The sequence below is a fragment of the Esox lucius genome, chromosome 18 (assembly GCF_011004845.1).
Source record: "Esox lucius isolate fEsoLuc1 chromosome 18, fEsoLuc1.pri, whole genome shotgun sequence".
NCBI lineage: Eukaryota > Metazoa > Chordata > Actinopteri > Esociformes > Esocidae > Esox > Esox lucius.
Window position 1 is genome coordinate 8,853,018 of NC_047586.1, and position 20,369 is coordinate 8,873,386.

At 43.9% G+C, this 20,369-nt stretch overlaps 3 protein-coding genes across 4 annotated transcripts in view; 2 read left to right on the forward strand and 1 right to left on the reverse strand.

The window, feature by feature from the left end:
• Positions 1-2,011, forward strand: part of lama4 (laminin, alpha 4) — a 28,555-nt gene extending 26,544 nt beyond the window's left edge. Inside the window, exons 38-40 of the mRNA XM_034287830.1 lie at positions 69-162; positions 286-405; positions 1,320-2,011. Coding sequence (XP_034143721.1) covers positions 69-162; positions 286-405; positions 1,320-1,465 — 360 coding nt within the window. The 3' untranslated portion in view covers positions 1,466-2,011. The remainder of the gene's footprint in view (positions 1-68; positions 163-285; positions 406-1,319) is intronic.
• Positions 2,012-2,812: 801 nt separating this feature from the next.
• On the forward strand, positions 2,813-11,395 carry tube1 (tubulin, epsilon 1). 2 transcript variants are annotated; one of them, XM_010882865.5, is made up of 12 exons: positions 2,813-2,995; positions 3,332-3,405; positions 3,635-3,687; positions 3,800-3,860; positions 4,026-4,141; positions 4,609-4,730; positions 4,873-5,060; positions 5,167-5,339; positions 6,083-6,223; positions 9,953-10,093; positions 10,696-10,870; positions 11,020-11,395. In XM_010882865.5, the coding sequence occupies exons 1-12, from the start codon at positions 2,971-2,973 to the stop codon at positions 11,176-11,178; spliced, it is 1,428 nt and encodes a 475-aa protein (XP_010881167.2). In that variant the 5' UTR covers positions 2,813-2,970; the 3' UTR covers positions 11,179-11,395. The 2 variants fall into 2 exon arrangements, with proteins under 2 accessions (XP_010881167.2, XP_010881168.2); XM_010882866.5 differs by lacking the exons at positions 3,635-3,687; positions 3,800-3,860.
• A 65-nt stretch (positions 11,396-11,460) lies between these two features.
• Positions 11,461-19,066, reverse strand: ccn6 (cellular communication network factor 6). The gene is made up of 6 exons (XM_020056271.3): positions 18,873-19,066; positions 15,372-15,454; positions 13,934-14,216; positions 13,270-13,524; positions 12,479-12,672; positions 11,461-12,393 (listed from the first exon to the last, which is right to left on the reverse strand). Exons 2-6 carry the CDS (start codon positions 15,417-15,419, stop codon positions 12,112-12,114), a joined length of 1,062 nt encoding a protein of 353 aa, XP_019911830.2. The 5' UTR covers positions 15,420-15,454; positions 18,873-19,066; the 3' UTR covers positions 11,461-12,111.
• Positions 19,067-20,369: the final 1,303 nt, after the last annotated feature.

The following is a 20,369-nucleotide window of genomic DNA, read 5'->3' on the forward strand; positions in this document are numbered from 1 at the left end:
TATCTGTAGTAATTTGCAATTATAGGTAGATGTTGGTCAATAATACAAGTGTTGTTCTGTGCTCACAGGTGGTGGTGCTGGTGAACAATGGCGTGCGTGAGTTTTTCACTCAGGTCACTCCTAGACTGGGTCTGTGTGATGGAAACTGGCACAGGATCACAGGTGGGAGCTCTCCCTCTACTGGCCCCGAATTACACAGCCTGGGTATGCTATCTATTCACACTGGCTGGCCTGTGTGCCGTGACTGACGCCCATGTGCTCTTTCCTGCTGTCTCTGGTTCACAGTGATTCGAGATGCCAATGTAGTCCAGCTGGATGTGGACTCTGAGGTCAACCATGTGGTCGGACCTCTCAACCCCGGCGCCCAGAGTGTCAGAACCCCAGTGTTCATTGGTGGAGCTCCAGGTCAGTGACACTGGCAAGGACGTATCTCACTAGACTACTCAGCTCCATTCAAGTGTTTAAACACCGGCGTTATGAGGTCTCATCAAAGGAAAAATAGATCACATCCAACCCTCAAAAGATGTGTAAAACGTATTGTGCTGCGGTCCAAAAATAGAGTGGACAATTAATGCCAGCGTTAATGCTGCTACAATGAATGCTGCTACAGTTAATGGCAGCGTTAATGCTGCTACAGTTAATGGCAGCGTTAATGCTGCTACAGTTAATGGCAGCGGTAATGCTGCTACAGTTAATGGCAGCGGTAATGCTGCTACAGTTAATGGCAGCGGTAATGCTGCTACAGTTAATGGCAGCGTTAATGCTGCTACAGTTAATGGCAGCGGTAATGCTGCTACAGTTAATGGCAGCGGTAATGCTGCTACAGTTAATGGCAGCGGTAATGCTGCTACAGTTAATGGCAGCGGTAATGCTGCTACAGTTAATGGCAGCGGTAATGCTGCTACAGTTAATGGCAGCGGTAATGCTGCTACAGTTAATGGCAGCGGTAATGCTGCTACAGTTAATGGCAGCGGTAATGCTGCTACAGTTAATGGCAGCGGTAATGCTGCTACAGTTAATGGTAGCGGTAATGCTGCTACAGTTAATGGCAGCGGTAATGCTGCTACAATCAATGGCAGCGTTAATGCTGCTACAATCAATGCCAGCGTTAATGCTGCTACAGTTAATGCCAGTGTTAATGCTACTACAGTTAATGCCAGCATACATGCTACTACAATTAATGCCAGCATAAATGCTTCTACAAATAATGCCAGTGTTAATGCTTCTACAAAAATGCCAGTGTTAATGCTGCTACAGTGTGTAGCGTAGCTGTATGTGGGTGGTTTGAGTTTTTTAATGTCTATTATCTATCTTCCTAGAATCTCTTTTCCCAGAAGGCATTGCTACTAGGAGGGCCTACACTGGCTGCATGAGGAACCTGACAGTGAACGAGAGCCAAGTGAGCTTCAGCAAAGCTGCCCTGGTAAGCGGGGCCATCAGTGTTGGCTCCTGTCCAGCTGTCTAAAGGACCTGTCATAATGCTGCTCTCTAGTGGCAAGACTGACCAAATTCTGCTTTGTAATATGTTTCCACACTGTCAATAAAGCATGAAAAGCCATCCTTGTTCATGACCACAAATTATTTTTGAGAATGATCCAAAAATGCAATGCACCCAGCCATATGACTAAGACTAGTTTCACATGAGAAAATATTGCCCCAAAAGATTTCCAAAGAGTCAGTGTTTTTGTTTCTTTCAACTATGATTAAAGACCACTGTTCCAGTGCTCATATTACAGACAACCGAAGAATGCTGGTAAATGTGTCTCCCTACATTGACAATACTCATAAATCCCTGCACAACTCCGAAGGGAGATGTTTGGGTTTGGTTGATAGGAGCCTGAAGTATGTTTTTGTTGAGCTGTGACATACAGTAGAAGGGCAAAGTCCAGTTCAAGAAAACGCTTCCACAATAATATTTTCTAATCTGTATGTAACAAAACAGTCTTCATTGCCTTGTTCATAGTGTTGTTTTTCTAATTTTTTCCCTGTTGAATAAAATTAATCTGAAGTCCTTGCTGTTATTGGTTCATTACTCATATTTTGATATACTGGTGTAAAGCATATTATTATTTCATTAATAATTGTTCATCAAAATGTACTGAGAGCAAGAGTTTACCTGTATGTTAACTTTTGTAGGAGGGATATATGTGATGAATTTCAATGCATAGATCCTTATGTGACTAAGATGAGCGCATGACAGCATCATGGGGGTGATGCTTTACAGTTACACCACACACAGGGGCGTTGGACTGGGGGGAAAAGGGGTACTAAGTATATAGGGCCCTAATGTGTAGAGGGGCCCTCAAAAAATGTTTGAATCTTGAATAAAGTGGGGAGGGGCCCTCAGAGACTGCCTATGTACAGGGCCCAGAATTTTGTGCTACATCCATGACCACACAGATTGACTATATTGACTATATTCATATTTTTTTATGAGAAAATGTGCGGCTTTGTTAATTATTATGAGGGGGGGGAAATTCTACTACATGTAATGTTGTTAATTGAAAAATATTGAATTAATAAATGCATCAGTAAGCTCTCCTTGTTTTTTCCATAAACAATATAGCGAAGTACATTCAAATCATGCTCTCCTCATACAAGAAAGCAAATATAAAAACAATGATACATGTATTTCGTGTAAAGTGTTTGTATAATCTGTATTTTGTTGGAGCCACTTGCTTCTTTGTTCGTGAACGGATTTTTCATGAAAACGATGTTGCATTTCTCTGCGCTGAGTCCTCGCGTCTAGACATGACTGCTTCTAAATCGCCGCGCAAGAATAAACCTCATGGTCGGTATTGGTCCACAGTATTTTGTTTTCGTGACAGAACTACGTAATCCACATGCGACGAAGTTCTGCCGCGCATCTCAAAATGACTTTTTACGTTCATGAGTAGCTTTAAATTTTTTATGTACCATTCTGTGGACGATAATGTTGTGTGAAGTTACCGTCTGATATTCTACGCTGTGATGACACAATCCGTAGTTGTACAAGGTGAGTTTCATAGTTTTAAAGTACTGTATGTTGCCGCTGTTGTATTGTCAACATGATCAGAAAGTCAGAAACGTTAACGTTCAATTGCAGTACTTTTTCGTCAAGCAAATTTTCTGTTGGACAATATCCAAGTAGGTCCCTCCCTGATTCATTAGTTTTATTTTGTGGACGGAACGTTTCACAACTGAAACGCATTTTGTTTGGGAGATTGAATATACCCCTGATTTCCGAATTGGCTTGCTAGCGAAACCCTTTTGCGCTCTACGTTATTCCATTGATTGAAATGGAGCAGCTACTGTAATGTATGTAATACGGGTCTTTGAACGTGATCTGCAGTTGGACAGTGTGGCAACCAAGTGGGCTGCAGGTTTTGGGATCTTGCCTTGCGGGAGCATTCCCATGTCAACAAAGTAAGTTGACGTTTTCGTTTTTGTAATATGAACTGTTATTTGGTTTAAAAAAGTAATAACAACCAAAGAAAATATGTCATACTGTGACAAGGTATCCTAAATGTATGCTGTCATCTTTAGTTTTTATTATCCATGGGACAATCACCTGTCTTGTGTGACAGGTGATTGGGCTACTGGTTTGTTTTCATTTAACTTTCATGACTAGGTATCTCTAACACCTCTAACATAGACAGGAATCTATGATGAGGCTCTGAGCAGTTTCTTCCGGAATGTTGACTCCAGGTAATTCCAAACCCTTCCCGTCTCTTGCTGTCATCCCATCTGCATGTCTCTGCGTGCACACAGAGAGCTTTCCACCCTTGATCGGTTTCTCCATTTCTTTGTGTATTTCCAGGAGAAGCCACGCTGGGGCTTGTGACGTGGTCGGTGGCAGGATCCAATCCCTGAAGGCCAGGGCACGTAAACACTGATTGCGTGTGTGTGTGTGTGTGTGTGTGTGTGTGTGTGTGTGTGTGTGTGTGTGTGTGTGTGTCTGCGCATTTGCACAAGTGCGTGTATTTGGGCGTTTGTGTGCGTGTGCGTTGTACTCCCTTCTGACAGATGCGATTGCCTCTCCACAGGCGGTGCTGGTGGACATGGAGGAGGGTGTGGTCAATGAGATCCTACAAGGCCCGCTGAGAGAGGTGTTTGACAGCACGCAGCTCATCACGGACGTGTCCGGGTCTGGCAACAACTGGTGAGGACACAACTTCTTGTCTCTGCCTGTGTCCAATTTTCAAAACGCAGAAGTAATATCTTACATAATTGCCTAAGACCTGTCACCTCATTTGCAGGTATGCTGCTTTTGAGGCGCCTTGTTTGGTTAAAATGATCTTGTCGGCTCTACACGTGGTATTTCTGCCAGTAGCACATCAACGGTCTAGTTCAGTGGGGATGGCATTGTAGGCGGTTTGGTGTGTAGTGTACAGCTATTGGGATCGGGTCCTGGTTGAAGCCTAAAGATTTGGACCATTCAATTAACTTCTAAAAATAATTAGAAGGTTAAAATGAAATGTATTAGTGTTTCAGGGTCCTTTACGTATACCCAACCAGGCCTAGGACCCCTAAGAGCAGGCAATGCAGATGTATGTGTACTGTGGCTAGAAGGAAGGCCAACGATGCCAGACCTCGTCTCTAAGGAAGCCGTGTGTATTCCGCCCCCAGGGCAGTGGGCCACTGGACATATGGCTCCGCCTACAAGGAAGTGATTGTGGACCAGCTGAGGAAGACAGCAGAACATTGTGACTGCCTGCAGAGCTTCTTCCTCATTCACTCAATGGGTGGAGGTTAGGACTCGGCGTGCACACGTGCAAGATGTCACTGCACGTGCAGGGCTGGCGCTTTCTGCCGGTTGTTTTTTTTTTTTTTTTCCCGCTGTGATGTTTTCAGGTAAGGCTGACGTGCCTTGTCTCCTGTTGTCATGGGCAGGAACTGGGTCCGGCCTGGGCACATGTGTGTTGAAGCTTCTTGAGGAGGAGTTCCCGGAGGTGTGCCGCATCGTGGCCTCGGTCTACCCCTCGGCGGAGGACGATGTCGTCACGTCCCCCTACAACAGTGTCCTGGCCATGCGGGAGCTGACGGAGCACGCAGACTGCGTCCTACCCGTGGAGAATCAGGTGCGTGTGCTTGTGTGCCGCGCCGGGGGCATTTCCGTATCACGCACGCCAACTACGACCCCTTTCCCTGAATCTGATTTAGTTATTTTTGCCCCCTTTCGTCCAGTCGTTGGTGGACATTGTGAACAAGATCAAGCACATGTCCTACAGTGGGAACCCGGGTTCAATGATCAAGAAGGACACGGCCATCATTTCAGGCCGGGGGGGGGTCAGTGGAGCCCAGAAGCCCTTCGATGCCATGAATAACATCATAGCGAACCTGCTGCTCAATATCACCAGGTAAACCACACGCTGCAGAGCCTCGCTCCAGATGGTTCTACCGTACCAACGGGTTCCCTGTCAACCCAGTATTAGCTGAATTCACCACATCTGCCCAGCTTATTGGTGTCCTATAGCACACTACGTATTATACAGAGCACCGTGTTGCCTCTCATGCTGCCTGTCGTTCATGACAGATTGTGACAAAGACATCTGCAAGGAGGAATGTGAGATGGTGAGACCTGTCAATGTCCTTGTCCAGCAAGCGAACAAACAACAGTGCAACATTATGATAGAGGAGCTAAATTATGTCTGGCCGAGATTCCATACTAACAAAAAACAGAGGCGTATTAAAATGCATGCACTGTATGTCTGCGCATTCACTGTTGAAAAGAGCCTCTGCTGGATTGCTTGAATGCAATTGTAAATGTAGATCCTAATGTAAGTAGCCTTATTATATATGTGAAGGACTGGAGTCTAACCATTAAAATGTATCGAAATTGATGAAATCATCTTTATGTATGAATATGGGAAGTAATATTGGTTCTTAATTTTACATCATTTTTTTTTTGTATCTGAACAAATCCTGTGCTGATACCACCATCTGAAAAATGTAATTCCAACTGTGCAAAATGTTAGCTCGAAGTCCCCAAAATGTTAGCTTTAAGAGGCTTACTCACTCTGAGGAGACAGGATTTGTCTTCATTGTTCATAAATGCCCAAATGAGTGAAATCCCATCACTTAGTTTTTTGTGCTCTTACAGTTCAGCTCGTTTTGAGGGATCCCTCAACATGGACCTGAATGAGATTGCCATGAACTTGGTGCCCTTTCCTCGACTGCACTACCTGGTGTCCAGCCTCACCCCTCTCTACACTCTGTCTGACGTCAGCATCCCCACCAGAAGGTCTGTACTGCCACCGCAGTTATTCTGGTGACACTTGTGTTTGATTATGCGTCGTGACCACCTCCGTCCGTCTAGATCAGAGGTGTCCAAACCATTCCACGGAGGGCCGAGTGTCTGCAGGTTTTCGCTCTCTCCTTGTACTTGATTGACTAATTAGGTTACTAATTGGTTAGTTTCTACCCTCACAAGGTTGTGTAGGTGTGAACTGGGAACCAATTTATGGGGAAAACCAGAAACCTGCAGACACACGGCCCTCCGTGGAATGGTTTGGACACCCCTGGTCTAGATCATCGTGACCAGGTATGCAGTGCCTTGACAAGAACCCTGAGAAGAAGAAAAAATCTCTGAACAACTGATAGTACTTTGACATTTGGTTCTGTTTGAAATGTTACTTAGTGACGGGTCTTGACGGGTCAGGCTGGGAATCTGAAGGAAAATTGAAGACCAGAGAGCGTTCCGCAGAAGTTCGAGATGAAGTCGGACAAATGCATAGATTAGGAAAAGAGTGCAAAATAATATCCAAGTGAGCAGAGTTGGATCATTAATCAGGAAGCTGCATCACATCCCCCTTAGGCCCTGCCAAGAAGAGGGGTCTGAATATTTTTGCAAGGCTCTTTATATTTACTTCCTCAAAGTACTCTGTGCATTGTTGGTTTAACATCCTTTCTCCAACTACCATATTTCCAAAGCTGTTGTCCGCCCTGCATCTGCCAGCTGCATCTTCCACTTTGACATAGCAACCCGTTTCACATAGATTGCAATAACTGCCTGAAGTCGCTGGGTATCGTCTCTGGTGTTGCCCTGCAAAGCCTGTATTAAAGCCATCTTCAGTTGCTGTTCGTTTTAAGTTCCTTTTTGCGTTTACTCTCATCTTCAGCCAGTGTTTCTGTGCACTTCAAGTATGCTGGGGATCCTGATAGTTACTTTTGGTTCTCCACCCTTGTCTTGCCACCAGAGAGCTTTTTTCATTCATTCTCTATAGAGATCTTTCTAAGCCTACCTACTGTTACCTACAATTTGAAATCAGTGTTGCAGAGCTCACCACAAGTGCTATCCATCTTTTTTAATTAGGTTCCAAACTGTTTTTTTTTGTCTAGGTTTCTAATCATTTTTTTTGCAGGTCTTCCTTGACTCTCATTTAGAAGTATTTGGTCCTTCTGTATTTCTATTATCTAACAATGTATATCAAAGAAATGTGTAGTTTCGTATGAATTCAATACGAGAGAAAGATTACATAATACATAGGCTTGAAGCCAAACTCTTCCATGAGTGATGGATGATTGAAAGTTTATCTTCGCTCACCCGTGGGTTTGTGGAGCTTGTAGAGAAGATGAGTTATGTCACACCTTCGTTTGTGATTACTGTCAAAGACAGAGCCTCCAGCAAAAGCAATAACATTGAGTAAATGCATTCCACAGCCACACATTATTTTTTTTCCGTCTTACCCATGCTGATGAGTAATATATGGTTCTATTCTCATTCTGAATCATAGAGGTTGACTAATATTTCCTAGGCTTGAAGTTATTAGACCAAGCTTTTAGAAAAAAGCTTGGGAATAGTTGGTCTTTTTGCCCATTATTTTATCTGTATTTGAATCAGATGGGTAAATCATTGACTAACCGTGTTCAATGATTTAACTTTTATTGACATGCTGTGTCATGAAATGAGATAGAATGCAAGTATTCATATTCTTATATATCAAACCAAATAATGAAAGGAACTAAAAAAGAACTAACATTTTGTAGCACTGCTGTAGGAGCGTTGGGGGAAAAAACATTCTCTATCAACAATGAGAAAACACTTTATTGGCTATTGATATAGGATACAATGGAGAAAGTTACAGGTCAATATGGCTAGAACCACTTGCCATATTAATTAGTTGGCTGGCAGATAGCCTAGGGGACAAAATCTTCACACTGGTAACTGAAAGGTTGTTCTTTTGAATCCCCAAGATGAAAAGGTTACATAAATAACTCTTGTTTGCCCTTGAGCAAGGTACTCAACCCTAACTGCTTCTCTGAGAGTGAGTCTACTAAAACAGTAAAATGTTAATCTGAGCCTGAAGGAAGGCATGATTTGTCCCCAGTCCTGGCCTGGGGCCATGATCATTCCGCTGCCTAAGAATGGCAAAGCATTTCTTACCTGTTCTAACAGCCGACCGAATGCCGACAGCCGTTGGCGAACGGTGGAGCGCGGTGGAGCACAGAGCTTGCAACACCGGAGTTGTGGGTTTATTTCCAACAGGGGGCAAGTACGAAAAATATATGTACTTACCACCATAAGTCTGTCTGGATAAGACTGCTTGATTACTTAAATACAAATCCAGTGTTACTTCTCTGGGAATAGGTTGTCTATGAGGAAGGCCGCATTACAAGTAACTAAAACTGCTGACGATTGACTGAAAATGTATTTAAATAAAATCATGCAAACTATTGTGTTAGGCTTCAATGCACACTTTCATGTTATTGATCCTAGTTTGCTATTGGAAATAAAGGATACGTTGGGATTTTAAACTGTGCAATATGCTGAATACAAAGCTTTTTATCTTACAAAGAGGGTTCCCAGAGGGAGTTAAAGTTCTTATCAATCAGTTTAAATGAACTCATTTGAAATGAAGTCATTCCTAATCTATGGGTTTCACTTGACAAGGAAAATACTTTCTGTGTGTGGAACATTTCTAGGATCTTTTATTTTATCCTGAAACATGAGACCGATGCTTTACCTGTTATGTTTCTAGTTTTGTTCAGTGTACATGTGTGTAATGTAAAAAATATTTCGAGTGGTATTTCACAATAAAGCCAACTAGGGCCCCTACTGTTTATGATTTTTACTAACGACTGTTGATGATTCAAAGCCTTTGTATCTAAACACGCCAGTGGCCACAACTAGAAAAATTACTAAAACCCTTTTCCAAGAATTGCAGTCATGTTTTGAATGCGTGGTTAAAATTGTTGTATTTGGAAGTCCTATAAAGGCTAAATGTCAGTTAAACTTCGAAAGGAATGGGCTGAACAAAGAGAAGTGAAAAGGCAAAGCTTCTTAGTGTCACCTTGGTAACATATTTTGAAATATGTTGTTCAAAGCATATTGATTTCATGGCTCCAGCATTCCCAACGCCATATTCAATCAAACAACTCCTGCAGGCAGTGGTTTTATCTTATCTTGACTATTGACCCTGGAAAGCTTTAGCTGGTCCAGAACAGGGCTGCACTTTTTACATTCAGTTTTCTTACAGTGAACGCATTCACATATCTAGGTGGGACAACCACACAACCCAGTAATAGTAGAGTACAGTGTACTGGATGACGTAGCTATCAGCAAGTCAGCGCCCAGTGGAATTCGGGACAGTCGATGTTGAGATGTGTTTTCCAAAACTCACCCGATGCTGTTCTAGTTCTTATGCTGCTCGCTCGACCATGAACACAATCTCCAGCCTCCTACTTTCACTGAGCTTAAAGACGCCCAAGGAGCCGGTAGAGGCTCAAGGCAACCTAATTCATATGGCAATTGCACTGGTGTCAGCTTGACCCCTGGGCTCATCCACGAGTATTATTCCAACCATGTTTTTTTTACTTTTTTTATTTTAATCAATTCATGTTTCTTCCTCTTTAACATGACTGCGTCAAAATAACCCATCAGTTTCACACTTTGTATCGCCGCCAGTAAGTCCAAGGGGAGTGAATCCAAGCATGTTGTTCTGAGCAGTTTTCTGTCTGTTTCGTGTCTCAGGCTCGACCAGATGTTCACAGATGCCTTCAGTAAAGACCACCAGCTGATCCGGGCGGACCCCAAACACAGCCTCTACCTGGCCTGTGCCCTCATGGTTCGGGGCAACGTGCAAGTGTCTGACCTGCGCAGGAACATTGAGAGGTGAGAGGTGACATATAGGGAAGGAGGGAGGGAGAGAGCGAGAGAGGTGAGAGACTTTACTTGATCCCTGAGGGGGGAATTACTTAGTTTACTTCGAAAGCCCAGTCTCCATTAAAAGCTCTGCCGCTGCCAGTTCACCAGGACTCATACATACTCATGAGGCCCAAAAATGACCTTCCCAGCCCCTGACTCTCAAATAGTGTTCCCATTCACTGCTGTGTTTGTGCACAACTGTAGTCCGCCCAGATTCATGACTGGCCTATTTATCTGCTGCCTTCTACCATCGCCCTGCGTACGTTTTATTCTGAGAGCCCTTGTGCTGCCGTACCTGTACATGACTGCTGTGTTAATCCGCAGGGACAGTATGCGTTACAGCACAGAGACCTTGTGGAAGCCGTGTCATTTACTTAGATTCTCTGAAATACCATGTATGCGCAGATGTGATTTAAACTTAACCACGGATGTTACGCCCTGTTTCGGTGTCTGCTGCCCTGTTTTTAGTGGAGATTGATTACCTTGATGATTGTACGATGTAGAAATAACAGGATGGCCTGTGGTAGTCCCGTGATCGTCCTGTTTCTCCTTTCCTCCCTCGGCCTCAGACTGAGGCCCACGCTGCCCTTTGTGTCTTGGAATCAGGAGGGCTGGAAGACCGGCCTGTGTGGCGTGCCCCCGGTGGGTCACTCCCACTCCCTACTGGCCCTGGCCAACAACACCTGTGTCAAGTCGACCTTCATGGAGCTCAGGGACCGCTTCGCCAAGCTCTATCGCAAGAAGGTACACAAAATGCGAAATGAGTAGTCGTCCGAAGTTGTTGAGTTGTAGCACAGAGCGGGAAGACGAGTAAGGTTTCGTAAAGCAGAGTTGTATGCATGGGTGTTTCTCTCGGTCAGTCATTGTGTCGTATTTATTTGTATTATTTTCAGGCTCACTTACATCACTACCTGCTTGTGGATGGAATGGAGCAGGGCTGCTTCACGGAGGCCAGCACCTCCCTCTCCTCCCTGATAGAGGAGTACACTCAGTTGGATGCTACCAAGACCAGGATGATTCCTGACCCTACCAGACTAAACATTGCAACCTGAATGTTCCTCTCTGTGAGTGTATTACTCCTGGCAGACTTTATACTGTGTATATATAGGACTGTGTGTGAGTGAGGTAATGTAATGAGTTAGGGTAAGTTATTGTGTGGGTGTGGTAATGTGGGTGTGAGCAAAGCACTTTTGTTTCTAATTGAAAATTGCACTGTAATTTGACTGATCATTTGCTTATTTGTGTTTATTAAACAACAGGTTTCTCACACCTTTGCCTTAAATACAGTGTTTTATTTCTGTAAACGAGCACATCTGTAAAAGAACCTGAATGAGTCTGTCAAAATAAATTACAATGACTTACTGAGTAATGGTGTCGACAATACAGGGAAACAATAACATACTGAATTCCAACACTAACAGTTCATTGTATTGATTGTGAATCTGCAGTAAATCAGTGTGGATAAAATATTGTACGAGGTATTACGGTGCTAGCTCAGTTGGGACAGTTGTTGAGAAGAGGTACGATCAGTGGTTCATGAGATAGATAACTGACCCAGGACATTTTGACTGTATTTCCCCTGTTAGCCTACTGGCCTCAGTGACTGACAGACTGTTAATGAGGTGGTGTAAAAAGTAACACTGTAGCATTGTATCATGAGAGGTACCCCCGCATCTGTATCCCTTTACATACATACACCCCTAATTGTTAGCTGTCAGTCAAATAACCCAGCTCGAGTTGTTGGCGGGCAAACTTCATGAGCTGAAGTTCCCACTTGTCGTATTTTCATATCAGCCCACTAGCGTCTAGCCCGAGAGCATGGGCACCGTTCAGGAGAACTGAGCCGTGTCGGGAAAGGTTTAGTCCTGTCTACCCAACCCCCGCAGCTCGGTCAGAGACACGAGTGGCAGTAGGTTAGGCCAGGCCTTTGTTAGAGTCTGGTCAGGGTCGAGGCTCTGAGGTTGGATGCGATGCTGCAGGCGGCGCTAGAGGAAGCGCAGTTCTGCAAACATGTCCCCGGGGGCGTGGCACTGCCTCTGGCACACGCAGGACGTGATCCACTGCATGTTCCAGCGCACGTTGGCGCCGTCCTGGCACCTGAAGTCGACCGTCACCATTTTGGATTTGTTGGGTACGCAGCAGCGCTTGTCAGTGCAGACGCCACAGTAATTGGGTTTGAAACTCTTGAGGCTGGTGCACCCAGACAGGGTCAGCGTCTCTGCCTTTTTGGCTTGGAACTTAGGCTTGCACGTCTGTCCCCTCGGTATCTGGAAGTAAAAAGGGGAACGATGTCATTCAGATTGAGTCCCTATCAACACCCAGAGAGAGCCTCGCGGTTCAGGGGTCAGTTACCTTGACGTCTCTCATGACGCTCTTCTCACACGGCCGCAGCAGGCAGAGGCGGCGGTGTTTCCTCATCTCGCACTTGCCATTGTCGTTGTTGACCCGGACTGAGATGCCCAGGCCGCAGGTCTTAGAGCACGGACTCCACGGAGTGGTCTGGACCAGGCAGTTCTTCTTCCAGGCTAAAGGGGGATCCCTGTAAGCTTTCAGTAGCACAATATTAAATGGCACCAGGTGAACACCCAAGAGGGAGCCTGCCATTCTGCTACAGAGACCACACTGTTCAGACTGAACCTGAGAGCAAGGGTCCCTCAGTCCTCCTCTGTTCAGCCTGCTATAGATGATTGGATTACCCACACATTGGAGAAATTAGGTCTTTAGTCAGGAACATGAGGCCAAGATGGTTTCAGTTGCTTCTTTGAAATGTTTGTAAAGTCATTTTAGATTTGTGCAATGGCAATATTAAAACCATTCACTAGTAAGCAGGAACTTTCTTAATTTTCAAGCCAAGCGACATTTAGTCAAACATGTCAGAGAGGCACGCCAAGAGGCCTTGGCGAATTTGATCGAATGTGAGGCATAGCTCTCTCTATGGGTGTTTTTCTCCTGACTGGATTCATCTGCCCTGCTCCCTCTGCCTGCCTAAACCACAGTCAGTCAGCCCCACTCCATCCCCCCGGTAGCTCCTAGCCAAAGTCATCAAACCGCCCAATGCCTCCCCCTTTCTATCCAGCTTTCTTTCATGCTAATTAGCATTCCGTGGCTAGCTGCCAGTTCTGGCTTTCTGCGCAAACACACACCTGGCATGGCGGCCATGTAGATTGTTTCCTGCTGGTCTTTCTTCGAGGCACCGGGGCGGCTCTGGAGGCCAGCTGGCCGGGGCGCATTGCTCCTGAGAGGGGCGGGACCCAGGAGAGCGGCTGGCTTCTGGATAAAGGCCGGGGTGCAGCCGATGGCTCCCGCGATGCACGTGCACTTATAAAGTGGGCTGGGCTGGAAGGCCTCGCCGTTCTCATAGCGGACCCCGTTCAGGTCACAGCCCACCGCCATCAAGTCTGGAACAGGAACACCAGGGTGAATACAGCTCAATTCGGATGACATGGTTATTTATCGTGGCCCTTTTTGCGGTATTCTTGAAATGTTGATGTGCTTATAGGTGCTCAGTCTTGTGTTGTATGACTGATTGTAATAGGTGGCCATAACCAAATGGCTTCATTTGATGATCAAAGAGACCAAGGTGGAAGTAGTTAACCATTCCAGGAAACTGCCGGTTTATGCAAATCTCGTTTCCTGAGTGAGAAGCATGCGATTGAGTCATTTAGTGGTGCTTCAGTTTCCAAACAGTCCTGTGCCATAGCTGTTACAGTCCTATTGCATATTGTTAATGTCCCCCTAGAAAATGTGTAATTGACCCTGGGACTTTTGATCATTTACCCGAACGGGAAACACAAAACGTTTACTCACAAGCACAGATTCCATGCTCGTATCGTGGCAGGTCTTTGGAGAAGTCACAGTACATGCCCTTATGGGGGTCACAGATGTCCCGCTCGTTGCAGGTGTCTCCAATCTGCCGGGCACAGCTCTTACAGCAGCCACAGCCATCCAGCACCGAGCTGACCCCTGGGGCACACTGAGGCTTGGCCCGGCACTTACAGGGCCACTGGCAGAACTGTTTCCTCTCCAACACGGTTCTGCTGCCGCGCGGAGCGGACAGCTGCCCGCCATGGTTCTGGGCCCGGCACAGAGACTGGAAGAGGGGAGGACCGCTTGGAGTGTTAGTAGCGAGCGATTGTCTGAGGTACTCTGAGAATCTCGTAATCTGAATATATACTGTGTGTGTGTTGGCTGTTCTTGGTGCCTTACTAATCAAGAAATTCAATGATGTTAAGAATTATATTAAGAATCCAAAATGTCAGTACTACTGAACATTAAAGAACATTAAAGAGGCTATTGGATAAGTTATGAAGAAGTTCTGAACGGTTCAAATCCTGTTTGCGCTGTGGAGGGGGCCACACCACTGGATTGCGGGGTTACTAATGAAATGATTTGGTGCTTTTCAAGCTTTCATGTAGAAGATCTGAACATCTTAAAATCAGTTATCCAGATTCTGCTGGAAGTTGCCTTGAAGCGAGGCCTAAATCCAAAACATAACATTGACTGACTTTTTCCTGCAAGGCATTCTTATTCAAAGACGAGATGGAGCTAATGAAAATCCCATTTAAATATGAATTTAATCACTGCACTGATCAGTTAACTGTTGGTCTGTTGTGGTGACTACCTGGTACTAAATCCTGTAGTACATACAACACTCTTGCCCGGCACATAGTACACTACTTTTGAGCATGTCTCCTGTAAGTAAAAGCGTGCCTTTTGGGAGACAGTCTGAAGTGCTTCTCAGGGTCACTGGGGGTTATGCCAAAATTCTGAAACCCTTATGCCAAGTTTACAGAATGAGCTCATCTCATGGTGTGAAAACGGTCCTACTCTACTGAAAACCTTCAAAACTCAGCATAACTCATGACCTTGTTTGCCAGGAAACAAAGATTGTGATGCAAAGAGAATTATTTTTACTGCGAATGGACTCTAACATTACATCACACATAGTAATTTTCGGCCACTGAAGAATTGGCTGCTCATTTACAACAAATCAAGTTAATATTCAGTTATTATTAGGTTAATAAAGCCAAGCAAACATCACTGAAATAAAATAACTTAAATAGTAACTTAAGGCATTTAAAAAAAAAATACTTTAAAGCCCACCCTGGCACCTTTTTTGTCAACACTACATGCATGGTTCTTCCGAGAAGGCAGATGTTGAGTAACAGAAATCATTATCCTGTCAGATAGAAGACTCACAGCAGATCATTGTGATGCAAGAGAAAAGGAGATTCACAGCCCTTACCTGTTGAGCTACAATAACCAGGAGCGACGAGCAAAGCAGAGATAGCATCTTTTAAGTGCTCAGGTTTATGTGATCTCTGGGAGCTTGAGAATGAAAGAGTGTGAAGGAGGGATAGAGAGCACGAGAGGAGGGGAAACGAGAAAGAGAGATTGAGGCAGCTGAGCTGGTGGAGGGGCACAAAGCGCCCCTCTGTCTCCTCTCTAAACACACCTTTCTGTGGCTTACTGATCCCAAGGAGAAATATTTCTCCCCATAACTGCTGGCCTGCTCTTAGACCTCCAAGTCCGTCCCATTTGTTTACCCTCCAGTCTGTAGATCTTAGACCTTACACAAAGCACATTCATATTATATATTCATTGGTGCTCTATTCTCAAGCATTGGAGCTAACAGTTTAATATGCATTTAAAACTACACTTAACGGACACAGTTTGACACCTTTATGATGAGCATGTTTGTTTGCAGACATGTTTAGAAGTGAGTGATATTCTTTCCTCGTGATCGTACAGGGTTTTTCTTATGCGGCCTAGAACATGTACTTGTTTTGGTGGGCCTGGATATATTTGAGTTAGCATTCCTTCATTATTTACACTGGATAAAGAGGTCCCTCTCTCAGCCAATGGAGTGCGTCCATCCGTACAAAAACGTACCACTCCTGCCATGTCATAGACAGAGCATTCTACCACCGTAATAGATACACCGCTTTGCTATTTGTTTATTTGCCATTTTCTGCTTTTACTGTAGAATTAGCATGTTATTTAAACATTTTAAAATCACTTTTTCAGAATAATAAGTAATAATTAGTTGAAATCTGAGATGTTATAGCAGGTCATGATTATTCTCTTTAAGGGGTAGTTCAGGCTTTTGGCAATGAGGCCCTTTTTAATCTACACATCTATCTACACACAATTTAACTTGAACAAATGTTTATCTCCAGCCAGTTTTAAGTAAGATCGAGGCAGTTTTGTGAGTCAATGTTAACTAGCTCTTGTGCAGACCGGATTTCTACTGCAGTTCACATCTAGCTTTAGCAAAAGCAAACCCTTTACATGGCAGTTTCCTTCAAACTGCATGCAGAGACATAAAATGGTATCCAAAATGTACTCATCAAAATCTCTAACAAACACTGACAAGGTCATCTCTTGTTCACTGTAGTGACAGGACCTCACAGTAGACATCATATAGTTAACCATAATGTTCCCTTTTTACTGTTGTTGTTGTGTAGTGGTAATCATTGTAGCTGGAGTAGTTATAGTTGTTATTGCTTTTTGTCAAAGGGACCGTTTTGTATAGTTAGAGATTTCACATACACTACAGTATGATGAAATGGAAGTAAATACATTTAACAAATGTATACCAGCGCAGTTGTCTATGATTTGGTAGTGACAGTCAAATTTGTAATTCATGTCTTTTGTTTGGGAGTGACAGCAAAATCAATACTTCTTCTAGCTACTTAGCTGACCATTGTCAGCTGATTGAGTGGGTAGACAGTTTAGATTACCTCTCAGGGTAAATGAAACCAAACCTCTTTATGAAGTTCATTATTTTTTGTGTGTGTTTTAAATTATTAGGTAGTTTCACTTCGTATCACTAACGTTAGTAATCAGCTCATTTACAGAACTTGGTTCAATAAAATGGATCTAGATAAGTAGTATTTTGGGACAGCTGTTTTCACTAGATATGCTGCCTCTCTGTGATGTCATCTGGAAACACAATGTCAATTTTCACTGCTGTGTAGATGTGGCTCAGATGTGCATTTCAATAAAACATCACAAATTAAGCCCCAAAATTGCCCTGAAAGACAATTATATTTACATAAAGAAATGGATGAGAGCATTTTTTTTTCTAACTCTGACAAAATGACATGCTCATTTTAGGTCCCGTCAGATCTCACAATGTATTGGTACGGTTCTACATGTACACTCATGTCCAAAACAAACTGTGAGGGATCTCAGGGTTACTCTGTACAGTTCTTTTCTTTTTCTCCAGAACGTTGGCAATATATTAAAACTTTTAATCAAAATACATGGGGACTAGAGTCAGTTGGTATTCTATGCTGAGATATCCCTTTGAATCTAAGGAATGCTCCCTCAAATGTTCTCTGATATCTTAGGAAGACCTGAGTCCTTGTATCTTGCCTTTGGACTACCTGGCCTGGAGACTGCTGGTTGTCCCTTTTCAAATTCCACCTGGTTGGGTTGCAGATCTAGCTTCTGCTTGCCAATTGCCCGCTTGGTCACTCCTGTCCTTGTCCACCTGGTTGTGCAGCTGTTCTGGTTTCTGCCTAAACACTCTGGACACAGCCCACATGTATTTATTGAACTTCTGGTCATCCGAACAGGCAAAAACATTGATGTGGCCCACAAAGGTAATGTACTCTTATAATATTAATTTGGTACAGACAGAAGAGGACTGGTCACCACTCCGGCCTACAGGTTTGCTGAGATTGATCAACACCAGGTGTGTTGGCAAAGGTGTAAGAAGTGTTGAGCAAGTCGGGCCTTTGTCTCCATCTACTGGCCACACAAGTGTCCTACTGTGACATGGCTCCGTATGTCATAAAACCAACTATTGGTAAAACAGTACTTGGTTTTTCAGTTGCTACAGTCAGTGCAGGCTATTCATCAACCACATTAATATCATATGGCTTGGAGTTTTTGAAAGTGTTTCTCTCATTGCCACTGAATGACAGCTGAACTATCTGAAGGTCTGAAATAGTAACTATGCCAAGGGTTTTGTAACTACCTGTTACATAAAATGTTTTCCCTGCCACATGGGGGCTCACAGAGCAGTCTGCGGGAGTCTTATGTCACCAAAAAGTATTTTGTAATTTTCTTGCTGGGGCATAAAGGAGTCTTATGCAACATCCTTATCGACTAAAACCGTTTTTAAGAGGAGCAATTTAAATTGCCCCATGTCTCAGGTTAGCTATTTTATATTAACTTCATTTTACAATGTCACCTTAAGCTCAAGCTATTATTTAGTATGTAATTCTTCCCTTTGGCATGTTAAAAAAACAGGAGTTTTGAATCTGAAATATTTATTGTTATAATTCCCAACTTGGTTTCGGTCGTGTTTGCTAAGATGATTTTAATAAGCACAAATGCAGGCAAAATGCTGCAAAACCCCCTATTTCGTTAGGATAAACTTCCTCCCAGGAAGTCTTTAGACAGGGAATCATTGGGAACGTATTTGCCCAAAGCAGTGCCACTCTACTCTTAGCTACTCATACATTACAAACACACACACACACACACCTTTCATAATATCTCTCACAGTAAATAATATGCCGATTTCAGTTTCTAGAAATGTGTTCAGTAATAGAAACCATCTGTGGTCAGTGATCTCTCACATGGTTATAAAAAGTTGGTTAAGAATTTTTTCTTTATCAGATTTACTTAGATTGACAAATTATAAAAACTAACTTATACAAATTAATAAACTGGGCCCTCTGTTTTGTTTGAGTTTGTCAAACGTTCCCTTTCTGCTCCACCTTGTCCTCACCTGACCACAGCTATCTCGCACTGTCTTTCACTTCTCCGCTGTGATGAAAGGGTTGCAGAAGGACCTCAGTGTTCCTGCATTCCATCTACATTTACATGAGTGGAGGCAGACGAGTTTAAACAATGTTTTACGAAGAGATCTCCAATCTGTGGGTCAATGTAGTTTCTGATAACCTGTAACACCATCCCAGCTCCTTCCCCCGCCCAGCCTGCTGTGAGTGCTGCTTTCTCCTGCTCACTGGTCTGTAAACCAGTCGAGCATCTGCCTACAAAATGTCATCCCATTGGTGGAGTTCCCTTTGTCGTTCCCTCTTCTTACCACAAACCTTGTTTTTATCAGCAACGACCAAGATCGTGGCCTGGACAGCAGGGCAAATAAATGTTGATAACAGTTCCAGTGATTAGAGACGTTGATGAAAAGTGTTCATTCACTAAGCAGAGGACAACGGCGGGAGGGTTTTGAAGTTTGGGTGTTAAAATCACTTCTTCTCGGCCTGCAGTTAGAATTCCGCATGTGAAGTAGTCCGAGGCAGTGCATTACATTCTGTGAATGGTGGTGTCGTGAATGTTGGACAGCTTTGTTGCCTGTCATGATGGAGAATCTGTCGGGGGGAGAAAGCCATCGTTTCTTAAATGTTTCCCTGATACATAGCAAGCGTGGAGAGCGCTAAAGGGCAAATGCGTTCTAGATTATTTTTGACAACCAAGATATATAAGGTTGATTAATGGGAATAAAGTGTATGCATGTAGATGCTTGCTTTTGACCGTTGCTCATTATCCCAGAAAGCATAAGAACCTGTTGCTGGATCCCCACACCTCTTGCAAGAATGCGACTAATCACACATCTCTTGTTACCCCTGGGTGTTTCCAGTTTTATGAATGGTCCTGCTTTGGGATGACCTCCTAGAGCGACAGCTTGGCCGGCCCACTAAGAGAATCACGACAGAAGAGCACGTGAAATGATTAGACAGAGCACCAGGAGTTGGGCGTACAGGGCTGTTACGGAACGGCCAGAGTGCAGGGTTTTCATTCGTGTCTTAATCCCTTCCCATCGTATTTATCTGTGGCTTTTGTGTGGCCAGCTTAGCCCCAGACCGCCCTCCGCTGATGGGATCCCTATGCCAGATGAATCACTGGATGCCGGAGGGAATTAGCATGTCTTTCCAACGGTGTTAGTTTTCCAATTGTGCTTTGCAACTGTAGTGTGTGAGGGGTCGTGAAACTGAGTAGGCCTTCACAATGTTCTCGCGTCAGGGCTGAGGAATGTGATTGGTGGAAACCTTTGTGCCATAACGGCAGTTACGCACTCTCACTTTTTAAGGAGCTGCCTGGAGGATAACTTTATGGTGTTGTGTAAGTTGATTGGGACTCCCTCTTGAAATGTTAAGCATTTAGTCACAGTTGACAGTTGGCTATGACTTTACCCCTGTATATCATATGTCATGTCTTTTATTTATTTCCACTGTTTCTACAACTCAAGACCCACCATGCAAATGAA